This window comes from Ictidomys tridecemlineatus, chromosome 2 (assembly GCF_052094955.1).
Source record: "Ictidomys tridecemlineatus isolate mIctTri1 chromosome 2, mIctTri1.hap1, whole genome shotgun sequence".
In the NCBI taxonomy this organism is placed as follows: Eukaryota; Metazoa; Chordata; class Mammalia; order Rodentia; family Sciuridae; genus Ictidomys; species Ictidomys tridecemlineatus.
The window spans coordinates 43,284,841-43,303,235 of record NC_135478.1 but is presented as its reverse complement, the minus strand read 5'-3'; the positions used below and the strand labels follow the sequence as shown (position 1 = coordinate 43,303,235).

At 44.6% G+C, this 18,395-nt stretch overlaps 1 protein-coding gene across 7 annotated transcripts in view; it reads left to right on the top strand.

Moving 5' to 3' along the window:
* Positions 1-18,395, top strand: part of Flnb (filamin B) — a 145,220-nt gene that overhangs the window by 115,016 nt on the left and 11,809 nt on the right. For 2 of the 7 annotated variants that reach the window (XM_078038341.1, XM_078038338.1), the window contains 13 exons: positions 854-1,101; positions 3,717-3,755; positions 4,508-4,610; positions 5,367-5,507; positions 7,663-7,791; positions 8,738-8,911; positions 9,806-9,964; positions 10,249-10,452; positions 11,102-11,254; positions 11,354-11,476; positions 14,215-14,481; positions 14,999-15,136; positions 16,100-16,215. In XM_078038341.1, the coding sequence (XP_077894467.1) occupies positions 854-1,101; positions 3,717-3,755; positions 4,508-4,610; positions 5,367-5,507; positions 7,663-7,791; positions 8,738-8,911; positions 9,806-9,964; positions 10,249-10,452; positions 11,102-11,254; positions 11,354-11,476; positions 14,215-14,481; positions 14,999-15,136; positions 16,100-16,215 (1,994 nt within the window). Of the gene's footprint in view, positions 1-853; positions 1,102-3,716; positions 3,789-4,507; positions 4,611-5,366; positions 5,508-7,662; positions 7,792-8,737; positions 8,912-9,805; positions 9,965-10,248; positions 10,453-11,101; positions 11,255-11,353; positions 11,477-13,408; positions 13,593-14,214; positions 14,482-14,998; positions 15,137-16,099; positions 16,216-18,395 lie in introns of those variants that run through there. The other 5 variants (XM_078038340.1, XM_078038337.1, XM_078038343.1 and 2 more) reach the window with 3 other exon arrangements.

Below are 18,395 nucleotides of genomic sequence, written 5' to 3'. Positions count from 1 at the left end.
TTGGTCTGTCCTTCATGGCCTTCCACAGATTGGCTCCAGTCTTCTCCTCTACCTACCCTCTGTGCAAATGTTCTTACCACTCCCTGATGTGCCTAAACTTCATGCTCATTTTTGCTGATGTGTTTTAGTTCACACTTCTCTGTACTTTCTGATTTTATATAGATCCTGGGTAAAGGAGTGCCATAAGTCAGAGAAAGAGACTGGCTATTGTTTGGAAAGAGGTTACTAAAAAAATGCCTATCCTTTAGAGTTGAACCATTTTTTTCTTTTTGGGGGAGTGAAGGGGAAGATTGCCCTCTATCAATGTGGCAACTCTGAGATGTAAATTCTTAGAACCTTTGAATAGCTGGGAGGTGGAACACTTATCAGAAGAACGATTGATTATTTTATCTATGACTCAGTCCCTGCTCAGTCATTTCCATGGCAGATAGAGTTGTCATTCTTAGCACTGGCCCACATCTGTCTTGTTAGACTATGAGCATCTGAGAAGGAGGGACTGCGTCTTGTTTCCCTTTGTATGGGCCTGGCACTTAAGAGCATGCCTAGTGTGTTTGCTGATGATAGTTGACCTTCATCTCCATACCCTTGGACATGAGCAAACCAGGCTGTTTCCTTTGGAGCTGAGGGGGACTCAGAGCTGCAGTTGCTCTTATTTATGAAGGATGGGTGGGATACTCCTTAAGCGGCACCCGCCCCTCTGAAAAGTGATCTTTGGGAGAGTCCCATGTGGCAGCAGTTAAATGCCTAATATTTACAGCTACAAGCAGCACAAATGTGTATGATTTGTTGTTGGGCCTCTGGAGCATGTGTCCCTGCTCATGCTTCTATTATCTTCTCCTGAACCTTTCCGCAGGTCCTGGCATTGCCCCCACTGTGAAAACTGGCGAGGAAGTGGGCTTTGTGGTGGACGCCAAGACTGCTGGGAAAGGGAAAGTGACCTGCACAATTCTCACCCCAGATGGTACTGAGGCTGAGGCTGATGTCATTGAAAACGAGGATGGCACCTATGACATTTTCTATACAGCCGCCAAGCCTGGCACTTATGTGATCTATGTGCGCTTTGGTGGTGTTGATATTCCAAATAGCCCCTTCACTGTCATGGTAAGTAAAATTCTTTCTCCAGAGTGTGCTCTTTTTAGTAGATACAGTAACAGCAGCCATTTGTTGAGCCCTGACTAGGATATCCTCTTCCACAGAGTCACGACCTCATAGAGCCCTAGCATAATCTCCAGAATCATAGAGACCCTTATTTATTTATTTATTTTTCATGTGGTGCTGAAGATCGAACCCAGAGCTTCACACATACTAGGCAAGTGCTCTGCCACAGAGCTATGGCCCCAGCCCAACACTTTGTCTTTTGAAGCAAGGAACATCTGGGATAGAAAGGAACCAGCATGTGAACATCTGGGCTAACTCATAACTAGAGACTTTAATTTTCAGTTTTTTGGTTGAAATAATCGAGTCTTCCTCTAGTTAGGTTATTCCACCAGGAGTGGGGATAGAACTTTAGGAGAATTACCTTATGTAACCCTCAGGACTAAGCCTGTTGGCCCTTTTACAAATGAGGCGTGCCTGCTCTAGACAGATCCCAGGTGCCATCCAGTCTCCCTCCCTATGCCCTTTGATGCAAGGAGCAGCCTCCATCCTCCACAGGTTCATAGGCCCCTGATGACCTGGCCCTGCCCAAAGCCTGCAAAGTGCTTTGTAATTATTTCATGTTGTGCAGCGATGGAGAAGGACATAAAGGTTCCATTCCAAACAGAAGCCTGAGGACTTTCTTCCAAACAGTCTATAATCTATTATAGCTTTTTTTCTTTTCCCTTGACATTTGTATGTGTATAAACATCATGCCAGAGGTCTGGAGGCTCTTTTCTATCTCAAGTATGTAAACACTTGTCAGCTTTGGATGTTGTCCATTGGGAGTGTTTTTCCCCTGCAGGGAAAAAAGCAGTGTAGCTCAAAAGTGTGTATCCTTATTATACAGAAGAGTCCCATTGTAGTTTTAAGAATCTGGGTGTTTTCATTTTATTTATTTATTTATTTATTTGTCCCTAGTGAGTTTTATGTTGTTAGAATTGGATGGAAGAGCAGCCTCCAAGTGGAGGTCATGGCTCTGCTGGTACAGTGGCCTGGGGATAAGAGACTCCAGATTGATAAGGTCAGAGTGAGAAAATCAGGGTGTAAAACATTGGGAACCATCTTAGCAGGTGAACCAGAGAGGCTGAAGTTGAGGCTTTTAACTTGGTTAGAATAAATGTCCCCTGATCCTTTAGTAAACAGGTAAGGATACTTTGTGGATATTCACTACCCCCTGACCACTGCTGAAGGTAGAAATGCATGATCCCTCATGGTACCTGGTTTGGTATTTTATTCTCCCATTTCACACTTTCCCTAACCATTTCTAAATGAATTGACTTCCACTGGATAAGTTTTCTGCCTTCCCTTAGAGGGTTAAAGGCAAAAGGACATGGGCACCTGGCACTGCATTGGTAGTGTATATCTCAAGGAGACCTGCAAGCTGATTCAGTTAGGTTCATCACATACATGGCCCATGACATCATGGATGAGCAGTTTTACTGCATGTCACTGTTGAGAAGTCCTAGATCAAAGACCATAGTCTAACCCTTGGAAGATCTTTCTCCTGGCCAATGTAGCCCTGCATTCACTCCAGCTTGAACAGGCCCTGCAAGGCCTGTTCCTAAACTAGCAGCTCACAAGGCCTGCAAACAGAGCCCTTCTTGCATATACCACAGCACATAAAAAGAGCTAACCTGAGCTCAAGGCCCCTGTAGAAGAAGCCTTTGCTGCTTGTTATGACAAAAGAAAGATGTTGAGGGGCTACCTCTACATTGGATCAGTAGATCAGAAGCATGAAGTCTTGAGATTTTTAAAAAATGAATTTATACCAATGACTTGAGGCTGAAATAGGAGGATCATAAGTTCAAGCTGGCCTTGGCAACATAGCAAGAACCTCAGCAACTTAGGAGACCCTGTCCCCCCAAAATAAAAAGGACTGGGGATATAGCTCAGTGGTAAAGTGCCCCTGGCTTAAATCTCTGGTACCAAAAAAAAAAAAGAAAAGAAAAGAAAGAAAGAATTTATTTAAAAAAATAACAACCCTGAAGATATTTATCAAGTAAAAAGACCACTTTCTTGACCCCATGCTTCAGAGAGGACTGGTATCAGTTTTTCTCTGCTTATACAACAGATACCTCAGTTTTGTGCGTGGGATCATAACATATGTTATTTTACAACTTACTTTCTTTTTTTCAATATGCCATAGATACCTTTTCACATTAATTAATCAATTTCAGTGCTTCTTGAGAATGGCCACTCAGTGTTCCCTTGGACAGTCTTATCACAATTTATTTGACCAAAGTATCTTACTGATGGATATTAAGGTTGCTTCATTCTTTCACAAGTGGCTCCTAGTAGAACTCCCTGTGCACATCAGTCATCTATGATGTCTCCTGCCAGCATAGGCCTGCTAGAATTGGGATTGGGGGTTAAAGGACATGTACATTTGACAATTAAAAAGAGAACACCAACTTGTCCTCTAAAAGGTAGTATGAATGTATCCTCCTGCTAGAGGAAGCCCCTTCCTGCTGTACCAGGTGGAGCAGTGGGGAGGAGACAGCTCCCAGGTTGTAGCATTTGTTGAGTTACAATATCCCTCCAATGTGATTCCCAACTAATCTCCATTTGCCACTGACCAGGCCACGGATGGGGAAGTCACAGCCATGGAGGAGGCACCGGTAAATGCATGTCCCCCTGGATTCAGGCCCTGGGTACACCTTTGTTTTTGTTTTTTCTTTTTCCTTTTGTATTTCTGTGTTTACTCAACCTTCATTTCAGAAAAGCTGCCACCTGCTTCTCGGGATTGCTTAAGCCCTCTGGGTGTCCTGGTCATTGGTGTGTTCCTCCTACTGATCAGTCCATCATGATGATCCTGCTTTTTCTATAAGATCCACCTTTGTGTCAGCGTCCATGCTCCATGAATCGCCAGCCATCATGTCTGTGATCCCTCTTGGTGCAGTTTGTCTTCGTGTTTAAAGAGCAAGGTGGACAGTTCTCTGCAGGCCTCTTGCTGGCTCAGAGCTGCCACTTGCCCATTTGTTTTCTGTTCAGGGGCACAGCCACCTGCTGCTATTCTCTGGCACATAAAATGCACCTTCCTTTCCAGGCCACAAGCAACTAAACCTCTCCAGGTGGAGCCTCTTGGGACTTAGACATTGCTGTGTCTTACTTTTCCACTTTCTCATGGGCTCTGCTGGGAATTTTACAAGCAGGCTGCTGAGTGAATTTCTAGCTATTCATCAATGGGACTTCTCCAATCCTTCAAGTTCTGCTCTGGGCCCTTTGGTTAGTTAGACACAGTGCATAGGCAGCCATATCCCCAAGCTTGGCCTCACTGACTTGCAGAATTCCCAGCATCTCTGCTCCCTATAGCTTCATTAGCTCATTTTGTTGCCCACTTGACCAGGTGATCACCGCTTCCTGTTTTTAGGTAACTGAAGAGGCGTATGTCCCAGTGAGTGACATGAATGGACTGGGATTTAAGCCTTTTGACTTGGTCATTCCATTTGCTGTCAGGAAAGGAGAAATCACAGGTAAGCCCTTCTTTTCATTGGGAGCCGAAAATGGTATTGGGGAGATACCACTGTCCCACAGACCTAGGATCCTTAACCCAGTGCCCCTGGTGCTTGCTCTGGGGCATAATCCTGTATTGCTTTCTTAAGAGAGCCTGTGATTCTCTCTAGGTTTAGAATTGCTGTTTTAGATACCTCCTGACTGTTAGGTTCCTGTTCCCCCTTTTCTTTCTGCCTTTTTTTTTTAATATTTTTTAGTGTTGACAGACCTTTATTTTATTCATTTATTTATATGCGGTGCTGAGAATTGAACCTAGTGCTTCACACATGTGAAGGCAAGCTCTCTACCACTGAGCCACAACCCCAGCCCCTCTGCCTTTTCTTATTTGTCCACTTTTCCAAATGCAGTTGATGCTGAGGTTGGGTATATAAGAGTTACTTTCTCTCCTTGCCCCTTTCTAATGCCAGCTTCTCTTTGAGTAAATGTTCTATTTATCCTGCTGGTTTTGTGGTCCTCTCAAGTCCTATTTGAGCTTCTAATTTGCCAGTTGTAGAAACCCTTTACTTATGAGTTGCCTGCTGCATTTTGTGGAAGCCAACGGGAACCAAAAAAAGCAAAATAGGTCTCCATTTTCCATCTGTGGGACTTGGATGTTTTAGGCAGCATCAGTCTTCTAGGGTCTGAAAACCTGTGTTTTGAGGACGTTTCTCTGTTGCGCTCAGCTTCTTAGAGAAAGTCACCATGAGCCCATTACCCTGTGTCCCTGTGCTCCACAGGAGAGGTCCACATGCCTTCTGGGAAGACAGCCACACCTGAGATTGTGGACAACAAAGATGGAACAGTAACTGTCAGATATGCCCCCACTGAGGTCGGGCTCCACGAGATGCACATCAAATACATGGGCAGCCACATCCCTGGTAAGTGGGATTCAGCAGCGTGGCCAGCAAAACCAGCAGGACTCTACGATTCAAGGACCTGAAAAGCTGGGGGGCTGGCAGACGTTCCAGGCAGGCCGTGCAATAAATGGTTCTCAGTGGCAGGCTTAGGGAATGCAGCCTTGGCATCCCTGTGAAACCAGGAAGCCTAGGATCCCAGCACATCCAGCCAGTTTCCCAAAGAGATGATGCAGCTCTGCCTCCTGGGTCTCAGTGCAAGCCTTCAGGCCTGTGGTTGTTTGTCTTTGTTGCTACTTGATGGAGTATGACCAGAGGTCAAGCTGGGAGAAAAATGTGAGGCGCAGTGAGGGACTTTCCAGCCTGGCCTGCAGAACCCTGTGTAGTGTGGGGTTTGGGGCAGGGTCAGAGCAGGAACAGAAGGGTGGACAGCCTTGACAAGGAAAGCCAGCTCAAGTTTTGTGGCCATCAAACAACATAGTGCTAGTCTTATTCTTTTCTTTTTTCTTTTGTCTTTGTTCAAATATTTTTTAGTCTAATTTTTTGAGTAAGTAGCATATTCACATGGTTTAAAAACAAAAGCCATGTGGAGAACTGTTCCCCGCCCACCCGCTCATTTCTTCCATCTACCCTCTTCTTGAATATATTAGTGATTTCTTATGCTCGATTTCAGGATATTTTAAAAAATGGATTAGGCTCCCCCACCTCCCCATAAACATAAATAGTAGCATCTGTACACATTTATCTATCTTTGCTCTTTTCATCTCTCATATGGACCTTCACCCTGTTTGGATGAGTCATTGTATATGTGACCAATTTCCTTTCAGAGGGCATTTCTGGTTCCACATTTTAGTTGTCACCAGTCTTTTTACATCCATCTTCTCACATTTTTCACTGGGTTCCTGTGGGAGTTAGGCCTTAGAGGTGTGGGACACAGGTGCTGTCTTCTGTGGGTTGGCTATATCTTGCCAAATTGCCCTTCCTAGGGGCTACTCCATCCATACCCCCACCAGCAGTGGAGGAGAGCACTTGCCTCTTCACAGCATGGACAGGGAAATGTGCTTTCAGATTTTTGGATCTTTGTGAGTATGAAGTTGAGGAAAGCAATATCTCAGAGTTGCTTTATTTGCATTTCTCTTGTGAACCAGATCGAGCAACTGTCCATACATTTGAGTGCTGTTCATATTTCTTTTGCTGTAAACGGAACATTTCTATCCTTGGTCTATTTTTCTATTTGGTTACTGGCCTTTGTCATATTGATTTTGGAGTACAGTGTAAATATTAGAGAAATTAGCCCTTCATGATAGCAGTTGCTAATACTTGTCTGAGTTTCGCATTTCCTTTTGTTTATGTTGGTATGTATGCATGATATTTAAAGAACAAATGTATTATCTACATCTATTTAAATATTCTAGAGATACAGATGGTAGAGAGTAAGAAAAGGTCTTTCTCACATTGCCTTTCTACTCCCTGCCTGGGTAAATCAGATGTTTCTCTGTATCCCTGCTAACATGCATACAGTTGTGTTCTGTTTTGTTTTTGAAAGAAAGACAAATTGGTATTATTATATAGCAACTTACTTTTTTTCTTTTTAACACAACCTACTATGGATAATCTCTCAAGTTAGAACTCAAAAATCTCTCTCTTGTTTATTTTTAAATGGCCAACGAATAGACCTATTTCTCCTGTATCGTTGGACACTGGGGTCTTTTCCTGATTTGCATGTGAACACTGTGGGAATTAAAGTGTTCTTTGCATAGGGCTGGGAATGGATCCCCACTGTGGGATCCATTACTATCTCCCTAGATCAATAAGGACTTTCATTTTGAATGGCACAGGCAAATGGCCTTCCAAAAAGACTTTTCCAGACCTTTCCCTCTAGTAGTAGATCATTTCCTCTCATACAGTGCAGTGATTCTTCTGCTTTAGCCACTGGCCCCCAACCCCAGTCTGGAGTAGCCCTGGGGACTGTTTTTCTCTTGTAATTGAGTGGAGGAATGATACTCATTTGACCCCCTCAGAGTCCTAATATGGTGAGGCAAGGCATCTCCTTTTATCTTCCACCTCTCCTCAGGAACCTGCCTGTGGTTGGGTGAACTAACATTAAAATACCTGTCATCTGAGTGCTCGTTCATCATCTAATGAATTCCAATTTTGTGTTTTTCTTTGGCAAACCCAGAGAGCCCTCTCCAGTTCTATGTGAACTATCCCAACAGTGGGAGCGTTTCTGCATATGGTCCAGGCCTGGTGTATGGAGTAGCTAACAAAACGGCCACCTTCACGATTGTCACCGAGGATGCAGGAGAAGGTACTGGGTGGTTTAATGTTTATGTGCTTCTGGCCTTCCATTTGGGGAGTTAAGTGGACATGATTCCAGGGAAGCTTTTTAAAATGAAATTATTACCAGGTACTGTGGCACACACCTGTAGTCTCAACACTGGGAGGTTGAGAGGGGAGGATTACTTGAACCCAGGAATTTGAGACCAGCCTGAGCAATGTAGCAAGACTTTGTCTCCAAAAAAAGAAAATATTGAGTAGTAATATTTGCATTATCTTTTCTCTCACATAGATCTATGTGTCCTTTAGGTCGACTCTGTCTTCTACCTATTACAGAATTTCTTTTTTGGGGGACAGAATTGATGGCTTTGAGCATGCTAACCAAGCACTCTACCTACCACTGAGCTATATGCCCAGTGTTCCAATACAGAAATTTTTGAAATCCTGTGTTCCAATTAAAATCAAATTTGTACTATGAAATATTTTATATGACTCACCTGGAATTAACGTGCTTTTGTTGAAGATGTTCTTCTTGTCCTTTTTGCACATGTATCCATAGATCCTCCTGTAAGTTTTTTTAGCGACTCATTCTAGTTAAAGCTCTGTGCCCATGTCCCTTGTATTTCCTAACCTGTGGTTCTAGTGGATTTCTTTGATGGTGTCTAGCTAACAGGGATAGAATGTGTCTGGCACCACCCTGTATGTGTTACTGACCTACAGGGCTCCATGTCATTCTTGTCCCACACATCCTGAAGAGTTAGGGGTTACTAGAGAGAACCCAAGGCAGACAATGGGGTGTCTGCCCAGTGAGCTTTTCCCTCTTGTAAATTGCTTCTTTGTTACCTAGACCCCTTATACAGCACACACATGGAATGTGTCAGCCTGTTGTCCCTGGCATCAGGGTTGCCCTGGCTAAGTTGTCCCTGTGGAGACAAGGAAAGTCTCTTAACTGCCCTCCCTCCCTGGTTCACTCACAGGTGGTCTCGATTTGGCTATTGAGGGACCCTCGAAGGCAGAAATCAGCTGCATTGACAACAAAGATGGGACGTGCACCGTGACCTACCTGCCTACACTGCCAGGCGACTATAGCATTCTGGTCAAGTACAATGACAAGCACATCCCTGGCAGCCCCTTCACAGCCAAGATCACAGGTGGGTTCCCTGGTTTGCTAGGGTTGTCCTCATGGGACAATATACCTGCCTCAGACAGCCATTCTCTCTGCATGAGACCAGGGGTGGCAAACTGTATCTGTCTGAATTTAGGTTTCATAGAGACTCTTTGGAGGAGCATCCATGGTGTAAGTCCACCTTCAGGCAGGCTAAATTCTTCTCTTCACTGATAACTTAGGGAAAAACAAAAGCTACCATTTCGAGGATGATTATTTTACACCAGTATAACTTCATCATGCAAAGAACAAGCCCTCAGAGAGAGGCATGCAGATAATACTGGATGAGTACAATAGCTCAGAGAAGTCCAGCATCACTAACATGCAGGTTTCCTGTTCTCCATTTTATAGACGAGAAAACCATGGCTTGGTAAGGTAGTAGCTTAGTTGAGTTCTCGTGTGGGTGTTCTAAGATTCAGGATAAGTTATCCTATTCCAAAGCCCATGTTCCTAACCTCTATTCCACCTGCTGGGTTTGGTTCTAATTTTCAGTGGGTTATAAGGAAAAAACACAAGTTGAGGTTCATGTCCCCGTGGTGTTTCGACCTCTCTGAAGCAGCCAGTAGCCCTCTGTGGACCATGATCAGTGTGTCCCTGAGAAATGCCAAGCCATGGCAACAGGTGGGAAGTGCCTTCCATTTCCATTCAAAAAGTGGCCTATGAGGATCCACATCCCCAGCTCCTGCCAGCTCCTAGTCTTCCCTTGAACCAGGCATGAGTACCAATCATTCTTTTTTGGTCCTGTGTGCTCATGGTCAGAGCCACGTTTTGTCACTTAACTGGGTATTTAATTCTTACCTGTTAATCTGTCAGTGGCATTTGGAGTGAGGGTTTCCATGCAGCCACATGTAACAGGATCCTTGTTGGGGCTGTTTCCCAGATGACAGCAGGCGTTGCTCCCAGGTGAAGTTGGGCTCAGCTGCTGACTTCCTACTTGACATCAGTGAGACTGACCTCAGCACACTGACAGCCAGCATTAAGGCACCATCTGGTCGTGATGAGCCCTGTCTCCTGAAGAGGCTGCCCAATAACCACATCGGTGAGTGCCTTCCAGGTGGTGAGCTTGGACTCATGGCTGGGGGATGGGCCCCTGAGGTGCTTTCTTGGTGGCACATTGGAGTGTGACATGGTAAACTTGTTGGGTCACATGCATGAAGAAAGTCTTTGTTCTGATATTGACACCCTTGAATATTCTGGGTTGTTGTAAATTCAGGAAGGAAATCGTCAATTACAATTTTGAGAATATGACATTCCCACTTCTCCACTTTCTTTCCTCCATCTCCTTCTTTCCTCTTACATACCTCAATGTATGTTTTGGTCCAGGCATCTCCTTCATCCCCCGGGAGGTGGGTGAACACCTGGTCAGTATCAAGAAGAATGGCAACCATGTGGCCAACAGCCCCGTGTCCATTATGGTGGTCCAATCGGAGATTGGTGATGCACGCCGAGCCAAAGTCTACGGCCGAGGCCTGTCAGAGGGCCGGACTTTTGAGATGTGTGACTTCATTGTGGATACAAGAGATGCAGGTCTGTGGCATGTTTCCAGGGGAAATACCCAGAACTTATAGGAAATGGCTTCTTTTTCTCAATCTGCTTCATCTTCATCCTACCCAACTCCCTTTTCTCTCTGAATAGTCTTCAAACTCAGAGAGGTCCTTGAGGGTCCTTTTACCTACATAATCATTTAAACCTCATGACCATGGGGAGAGAACATATTTGTTTTATAAATAAAGAAACTAAGGCTCACGGGCTTATAGTTATATTTGCTCCTGAGATTTGAATCCAGATCCACAACAACTCACAGACCTGTGTTTTGTTGCCTATACTGCCCTCAGTTTGTTCTTCTCATGGTGAGTCTCCTGGCTTTATCCTAAGTGAAGAATGCTGGGCCAGGTGGCCAAGATAGTATTCTCCTGACTGGTTTCATGGACATAGTAGATGTTCATGAGGAAGGAGTCCTCTGGAGAAAGCCTTGTTCAGCAGTTTAGTCACTGTGTGACTTCTCAGAGGCTTTTAAACTGTTCTCCTGTCCCAGGCTCTCCAAATAGGGCTGCTATTACTTTCTGCTATCTAGAAATAGTTTGCACTTCAGGGGTTAGATGTCCCTTCTATAGTCAGTGGGCTCCCACTTGTCAGAGAGTTGCTGTCATAATGGCCGGAGGCTGCTGTGTTGCAGGTTATGGTGGCATATCCTTGGCAGTGGAAGGCCCCAGCAAGGTGGACATCCAGACAGAGGACCTGGAAGATGGCACCTGCAAGGTCTCCTACTTCCCCACCGTGCCTGGGGTTTACATTGTCTCCACCAAATTTGCTGATGAGCATGTTCCTGGTATGTGTGACCTCTGCCCTCCTTTTCTGGTGCTTGGGATTTCTGTAAATGCTGTGCCTTGGCCTCTGGGCTCTCATGAGCACCTTGTTGGTTTTTCAGGAAGTCCATTTACTGTGAAGATCAGTGGTGAGGGAAGAGTCAAAGAGAGTATCACCCGGACCAGCCGGGCCCCCTCAGTGGCCACTGTTGGGAGCATCTGCGACTTGAACCTGAAAATCCCAGGTGGGTGCATGGGATCAGGACATAGTAGTAGGCACCACAGAAAACCAATTCCAGGCCTAGCTCAGAACGTGCTACCTAAGTCAGCTCTGGTGACCTTTTTATTTCATTTCGTTTTCAATATTTATTTTCACAGATGCCTAATTAAGAAAAATAAATTTATTTACCTGCTATCTTTCTCTTCTTCCAAATGAAAATGGCTTTATTATGTTACATGGGCAGAACATGGATATGCTTTTAGGTTTACTATTTGCCAAAAAGAATAATGTCAGTGAGAGCACTGGTTACACTTCTAGATACAGATGCCAGTGTCTGGAAGGATTTAAGTGACATTGGCCCTGCAGTGGCCTTCTAACATTTCTACTCATCTCTTTCATGCCTAAAATTAGGAAGAGGGCTGTACCGCAAAACTGGGTGGGCCACATCCAGCCCTTTGGCGATGAATTTTTCCTCGTGGGGCCAATGAGCAGTAAACAGGCCACACAGTCTGGAATGTGGTTCTAGTTCTTTCTATAGGGATCCTCCCAAACAAAATTCATGGTGTCAGTGAGAGTTCTGAGCTCCTCCACCCATAAGCTGGCATGCACCGATTCTGCAGAGAAGGAAAATCAAAACTTGTTTGTGATCTCCTTAAAAGAGGACTGGTTTTCCTGTTCCTAGTATATTGTGCATCTATTTACTCTGCCTTCTCGGCTGTAGTTGGTAGGGTCTTGTGTAGGCACAACAATGTTGGGTCACATGGGAATGTGTGAAGAAGCCTCATTACTATAAGGTCAAAACAAGATCACTTTAAGCTGGGCATAGTGGTGCACACCTGTAATCCCAGTGACTCCAGAGGCAGAGGCAGGAGGATCGCAAGTTTGAGGCCAGCCTGAGCAACTTAGAAAAACCCTGTCTCAAAATAAAAAAATAAAAAGGGCTGTGGACGTAGCTCAGTGATAAAGTGCCCCTAGGTTCAATCTTTAGTACCAGGAAAAAATTAAAAAACAAGATCACATTAGAAGAGTTGTATAGATTGTTTTGTGATTATAAAAAGTGCATATTTCCCACATTGGAGGGAGAATGCATGGCCAGAAGGGGGATTGCTGGGTGGTACATTTCATATGCAGCCATGACTTGGCTGATGGCCCTCCAGAAATGTATTGGTGCCCATTTCTACATATTTTCCACCATCACTGCCTTTCATTCTCACTTTGGCCAACCTGATGGAAAAACACAGTATCTGGTTTTCATTTTCATTTCTTGAATTATTAGTGATGAGAACTGTGTTTGCATTTGCTTTATGTTTCTGATTTTGCAAATTATCCATTCTGTTCTTTTTTGCTTATTTATTTCTTGGAATTATCTTTGTATTAGTGTGAACGCTTGTTCTTTGTCTTAAGTCTCTTGATGACTTTGTTATTCTTTTTGGTTACTTGGTAGCAGATGACTCTGGGAGGACTCACAGTTCCCCTCATTACCCACATGGTCCCCTCTCCTCTGTTGGGATGGCTCATCAGCTTCCAGATATCCTCAGGACCCAGGCTTTGGGCAGGGGGAAGGGGATCTCTTGGTCAGTTTGGATTGCTATAACATTGTAAATGAAGGACTACCAGCAGACATTTACTTCTCATGGTTGGTCAAGACTGGAAGTCTGAGATCAGGAACCAGCATGATTGGGTTCTGGGGAGGGTGCTCTTCTAAGTTGCAGATAGCTGCCTTCTTGTATCCTCCCATGGTGGACAACAGAGAGAAGCAGACTCTTCTAGCTCTAATTCCATCCTGAAGGTTTTCCTTTCATGACCTCATCAAATCCTGCTTTTTCCTGTAGGGTCCCACCTCCTAAAACTACCACACTGCGGGGTAATGTTCAACATGAATTTTGGAGGAACATAAACATTCAGTACATAACCTGGGATGACCGCTCCTCAACCTCCCTTCCTTCTCTGTCCTCAGGATTCAGAGTCACGAACTCCTCAACCCAGATCCTGTAGGGCCGGAGGGTGCAGTTTCATATGGGCTGTAGGTGATGGTAGTGCTCAGTGTCCTGTGTGTCCCCTGCCTGCCTGTCTCCTTCACATTGGCACAGGCACAATTGTTAGCATGATGCGAGCAGCTCACAGTGTACATGTGGTCTATACCCTGGTGCTGGTGACCGAGGCATCTTGTGGCCTCTGTCTGATCTTCAGTCTGAAGCTTTTGCTTCTGAAAGCTTTTGCTCACGCATGGTTTTCCCTTTGCCATTGAGACTGACACGTGTTCACCTTTGTCTCTGCATCTGGTGTTATTGCCTAGAAGAAATGCAAAGCTTCTTGACAGTAAAGGATGAAGACCCTTGTGTTTTCTACCCTTACCTGCCTGGTGGAGAAGAACCATACAAGCATGACAGATGGCCATGTCACCTTTGTTCTGGATGTACCTGAGCTGCTCTGGTTTTTTATTTATATGTTGCAGCTCAGTTCCTGGTTTGAAGCTGTCACATCAGATTAACTCACTTCCAGCCAGGAAGGCTGTAAATATACTTGATGGGGCAAGAAGTGTCAGTACCCTAGAATGCAATCTGCACTGGGTGCCTGAAGGGCCCCAACCACTCCATGCTGGCCACAGGAGGACAGGCCTCCAGCCCGAAGGGGAGGGGGCCTAGCACCCTATGTCCACCAGGCTGCACCTGCCTTGCCTTCTGCTGCTACCCTGCATGTTCCACCTGCCTCTGGCCCTTGCTCTAATCCTCCTTTTTTTCCCAACCTCTTGCCTCTTTTCAGAAATCAACAGCAGTGATATGTCTGCCCATGTCACCAGCCCCTCTGGCCGTGTGACTGAGGCAGAGATTGTGCCCATGGGGAAGAACTCACACTGCGTCCGGTTTGTGCCCCAGGAGATGGGCGTTCACACGGTCAGTGTCAAGTACCGTGGACAGCATGTAACCGGCAGCCCCTTCCAGTTCACTGTGGGGCCACTTGGTGAAGGGGGTGCCCACAAAGTTCGGGCAGGAGGCCCTGGCCTGGAGAGAGGAGAAGCAGGAGTCCCAGGTGAGCATTCCAGCAGCTTGGCGGAGACTGAGAGTTGTTGGGGATGATAACCTGCACCCCTGGCTCTAAAGGGAAGACTTCTCATGGATGGCATTCAGGGACATTCCTTATTCAAGGCTTCTGTGGCTAAGTAAGTTTGAGAATTGCCCAAAGCTAAACAGGCTTCCAGGACTTCTCAGAGTCTATAACTTATTAGTGTGGATCTGAAGCTCTAAGAGGGTCTGATGTTCTATGGAACACACAAGAATGCTGCAAAACCAATCGTCAGGGTCCTTTATTCCCATCCTTTTCTGGCTTCGTTTGGGTGTATTCAAAAGATGCCAGTTATCTGTGAACTTAATAATCATGGGCAGTGCTTAGGAGACCACAGGGATGGCCCTTGCTTGGATCCTGCCTAAGGTTAGAGAAAGAGGAAAGGGCTGGTGAGGGACTAAACCAAGCACTACAGATTTGAACAGGTAGAGGGGCTGGGGCTGTCCTGGGCTCAGTCACTAACCCAGTGTTTTTTCACTCTCAGCTGAGTTTAGCATCTGGACCCGGGAAGCAGGTGCTGGAGGCCTCTCCATCGCTGTTGAAGGTCCCAGTAAGGCCGAGATTACATTCGATGACCATAAAAATGGATCATGTGGTGTGTCTTATATTGCCCAAGAGCCTGGTATGTACTCAAGGGTTGACTTGAACACATTTTGCTATTCAGAGATGGTTAAGTTGCAAGGAACAGAAACCCATCTAACTCAAGTATCCAAGGCATTTGTGGGAGGAGGCACAATAGAGAGCTTTCTAGAAAGCCAGTTGCAGAAAATAACTGGGTCTCAACGGAGTGAGGACTCTTGTTATCATTATCTTTCACAATTCTTTCTCCATTGGCATATTTGCTTTTTGCTTTCTTTCAAATGCTTCTGTCAACTCATGGCCCATGACTGGGACATTTGCCCCAGGAGAGTGGCCTAGGTGTCTAAGTTTCCTAGAGCAAGTTCTTCATCTTTTGTGTCACAGGGACCCTTTTGGCATCTGGTAGAGTATATGGGGTCTGTTCTTAGGATGATATTTTGAAACAAAATATATTAGATTATAAAGGAAATCAATTATATTAAAATGTAGTTATCAAAATTAAAACATAGGTATTGATAGTTATCAGATATGCACCATAACAATATATGTTTCTCTCTCTTAATACATTAAATCATAAGATTTAGTGATGGTATACTAATGACCTTAATTTCAAAATAGTGATTAGTGCAAATGATATACAAAATATTTACAAAACTTAAAATGGTATAAAAAATACTATTTTTGTTGGGGATAAGTCACAGGTACTTATCCTGTGCTGTGATTTCTTATTGACATTTCTAAAGACTAAATTTCATTAAAGATGTGATTTTCCTCCCCCATTCGAGTCTGTGGATCTCCTGAATTCTCTGCATAGACCCTTTGGGGACCCTGTGGGCCTAACCCTGCCAAATTAAGAAAATTATACTGACTCTTTCATTCAGCTATGGCCATGGAGCAAGGCTGTGTCTCTCTCTGAGACATTTTAGTCCTAGCTAAGAAGCCAGAGGCCACTCTGGAGGCAACCTTTTAGAATCTGTGAAATGATGGAGCTTTCCTATCCCTACAGGTAACTACGAGGTGTCTATCAAGTTCAATGATGAGCACATCCCTGAAAGCCCCTACCTGGTGCCCATCATCGCGCCCTCTGACGACGCCCGCCGCCTCACTGTTATGAGCCTTCAGGTGAGACGCAAGGAAGCATCCGTCTCCTTGGCCACAGGCCAGCCAGTGAGACCCCTGGACTCCTGAGGCCTCTTCAATCTCCCCCTTGGGTGCCAAGACCCCTAGTTTCACTTTGACCTCAAGTCTTACCCCTTGTGGGCAAGCATTCCCATGACAGGGTCAGCTCCCCACGTACTCAGAGCAGAAAACAGTTGGGTCAGTCAACAGCACACCTCAATGTTTAGGGACAAGTTTACTTTTTAAATATTTATTTAAGAGAAACAAAGGAAGCCTGTTAATAATTGGTTAAGGGATAAGGAGAGACTTAAACAAAACAGACAGAAACCCAGCAGCCCAGTGATATTTAACCTGCTCTTGTTTGGCTGCTTTTTCCCTCAAAGTCAATTGTGATTTATTTTATAGGATGATTTTATAGAATAGTTGTAGCAGCCAGGATCCAGCTAGCATGAGGTGGCAGAGTAAGGTCTCTCTCACCTCAAAAACTGGGCTGTTGACTGCAGTTGCCTGAATCTCCACCCTGATCTAGAGGCAAATGGTGGCTTTGTCCACCCTACTGGGATACCAGGAGATGCAGCAACCCCCAACCCCATCTCAAACAGGTCACTTCAGTGTTGCATTGGTACCTTTAGCCAAACTAAGAGCCACTGGGGATGCATCTGCATCTGTTGGTCAGGACATTGAAAAATAATTTGTGTGAAATCAGAAGTAGCATTTAAGTTGTAGAATAACGCCAGACTCTCTAAAGAGGATTTCTGGTTAAGGGGCTTTCTGTATAACCTTTGGCTGCCCTGAGTTCTCAAAAATATTGGCTTGATTAATATCCACTTTAGTATCTCAGATTGGTGATATCATTGCATCTAGTTCCATAGGCTTCATTTACATTTGAGATTCTAGTCTTATTCTGGGGGAATTGGAATACTCCTAGATATTCCAAATGTTAGTCTTTCAGGTAGGGACTGAGATAGAACCCAAACCAGCATCATAGTTCATAGATTGAAGAGGCCTCATGTGGAGAATACCAAGGGTACTAACTGGTCACTGTGGTGTAGATGTATTTCTTGTGTTTCATTTAAAGGCTTCTTAACAGAAGCTTCTTTTGTGGCTGGCTTAAACCTTTGGAGGGAGATAAACCCAGCATTTGTTGAGGGCATAGAGCTGCCTTCATGCATCTCAAAGATTCCTTTTGGATCTTCTGAGGTGTTTATCTCCCTCTTGAGGATTTAGCGGCAAGCAGATTCAGGTAAAGTAAATGATTGTGTCCAAAATGAGCTGGTTTGGAGAAAGCCTTTTCCGAAAACCTTTGCTATAGAGTCCTCACATCACAGTTTGGTCATAAATATTTCAGTAAGCTTGCAGGAGGCCTTCTATCAAGCTTTTGTAACCAGCTGCTACAGCAAGAGGGACCTGTGTGTCTACATCATTCCCTGTTCTTTCTGGGTTATTTGATACTGAGGGTTGTGTAAATTATTTATCAGAGCCTTAGTGGAGGCCTGCACAGCCACATCTGGTGCTGGTTAGGCAAGAGAGGCATGTATTGTTTTGTCTTGCTTTCGAGACTTTGTAGAAAATTGGAGTCGGCTGGCATTTCGTGGAGGGGGGAGTGGAATAGGGGTGGTCTGGTGATCAAAGAATCCTTAATTTTGTGTTACGTCCTTCCTCCCCAGGCTGTAAGCTCTAGGCAGCACAGTAGAGTAGAACATTCTGCAGCAATGGAAATGTTCCCCATTTTCACTGTGCTACATGGTAGTCCCTAGCCACCTGTGGCTGGCTATTGAGCACATGAAATGTAACTAGAATAACTGATAAGTGGAATTTGGAATTTTATTTAATTTTAAGTGCTTTGAATGTAAAGATATTCATTTTATAGTCTATATACACATAGGCAACATTAATTTATATTTATATATTTACATACATACCTATATCCACATGTGGCTAGTGACTATCTAACTGGACAACACAGCTTTAGGGACTTGCTACTAACATATGGTCCTTAGACCAGCACCCTTGGCATTTAGAAATGCCAGCACCTGGAAATTTAGAAATGTCAAATCCAGTCCCCACTGAGAATCTGATCAGATCTCCTGATGATTTGCTTGCGTGGGAAGTGTGATCCCTGCTTTCATTAGTGTCTGAGGTGTGGCTATCTAATCAAGTTTAAAACAAAAAAGTGCTGACTT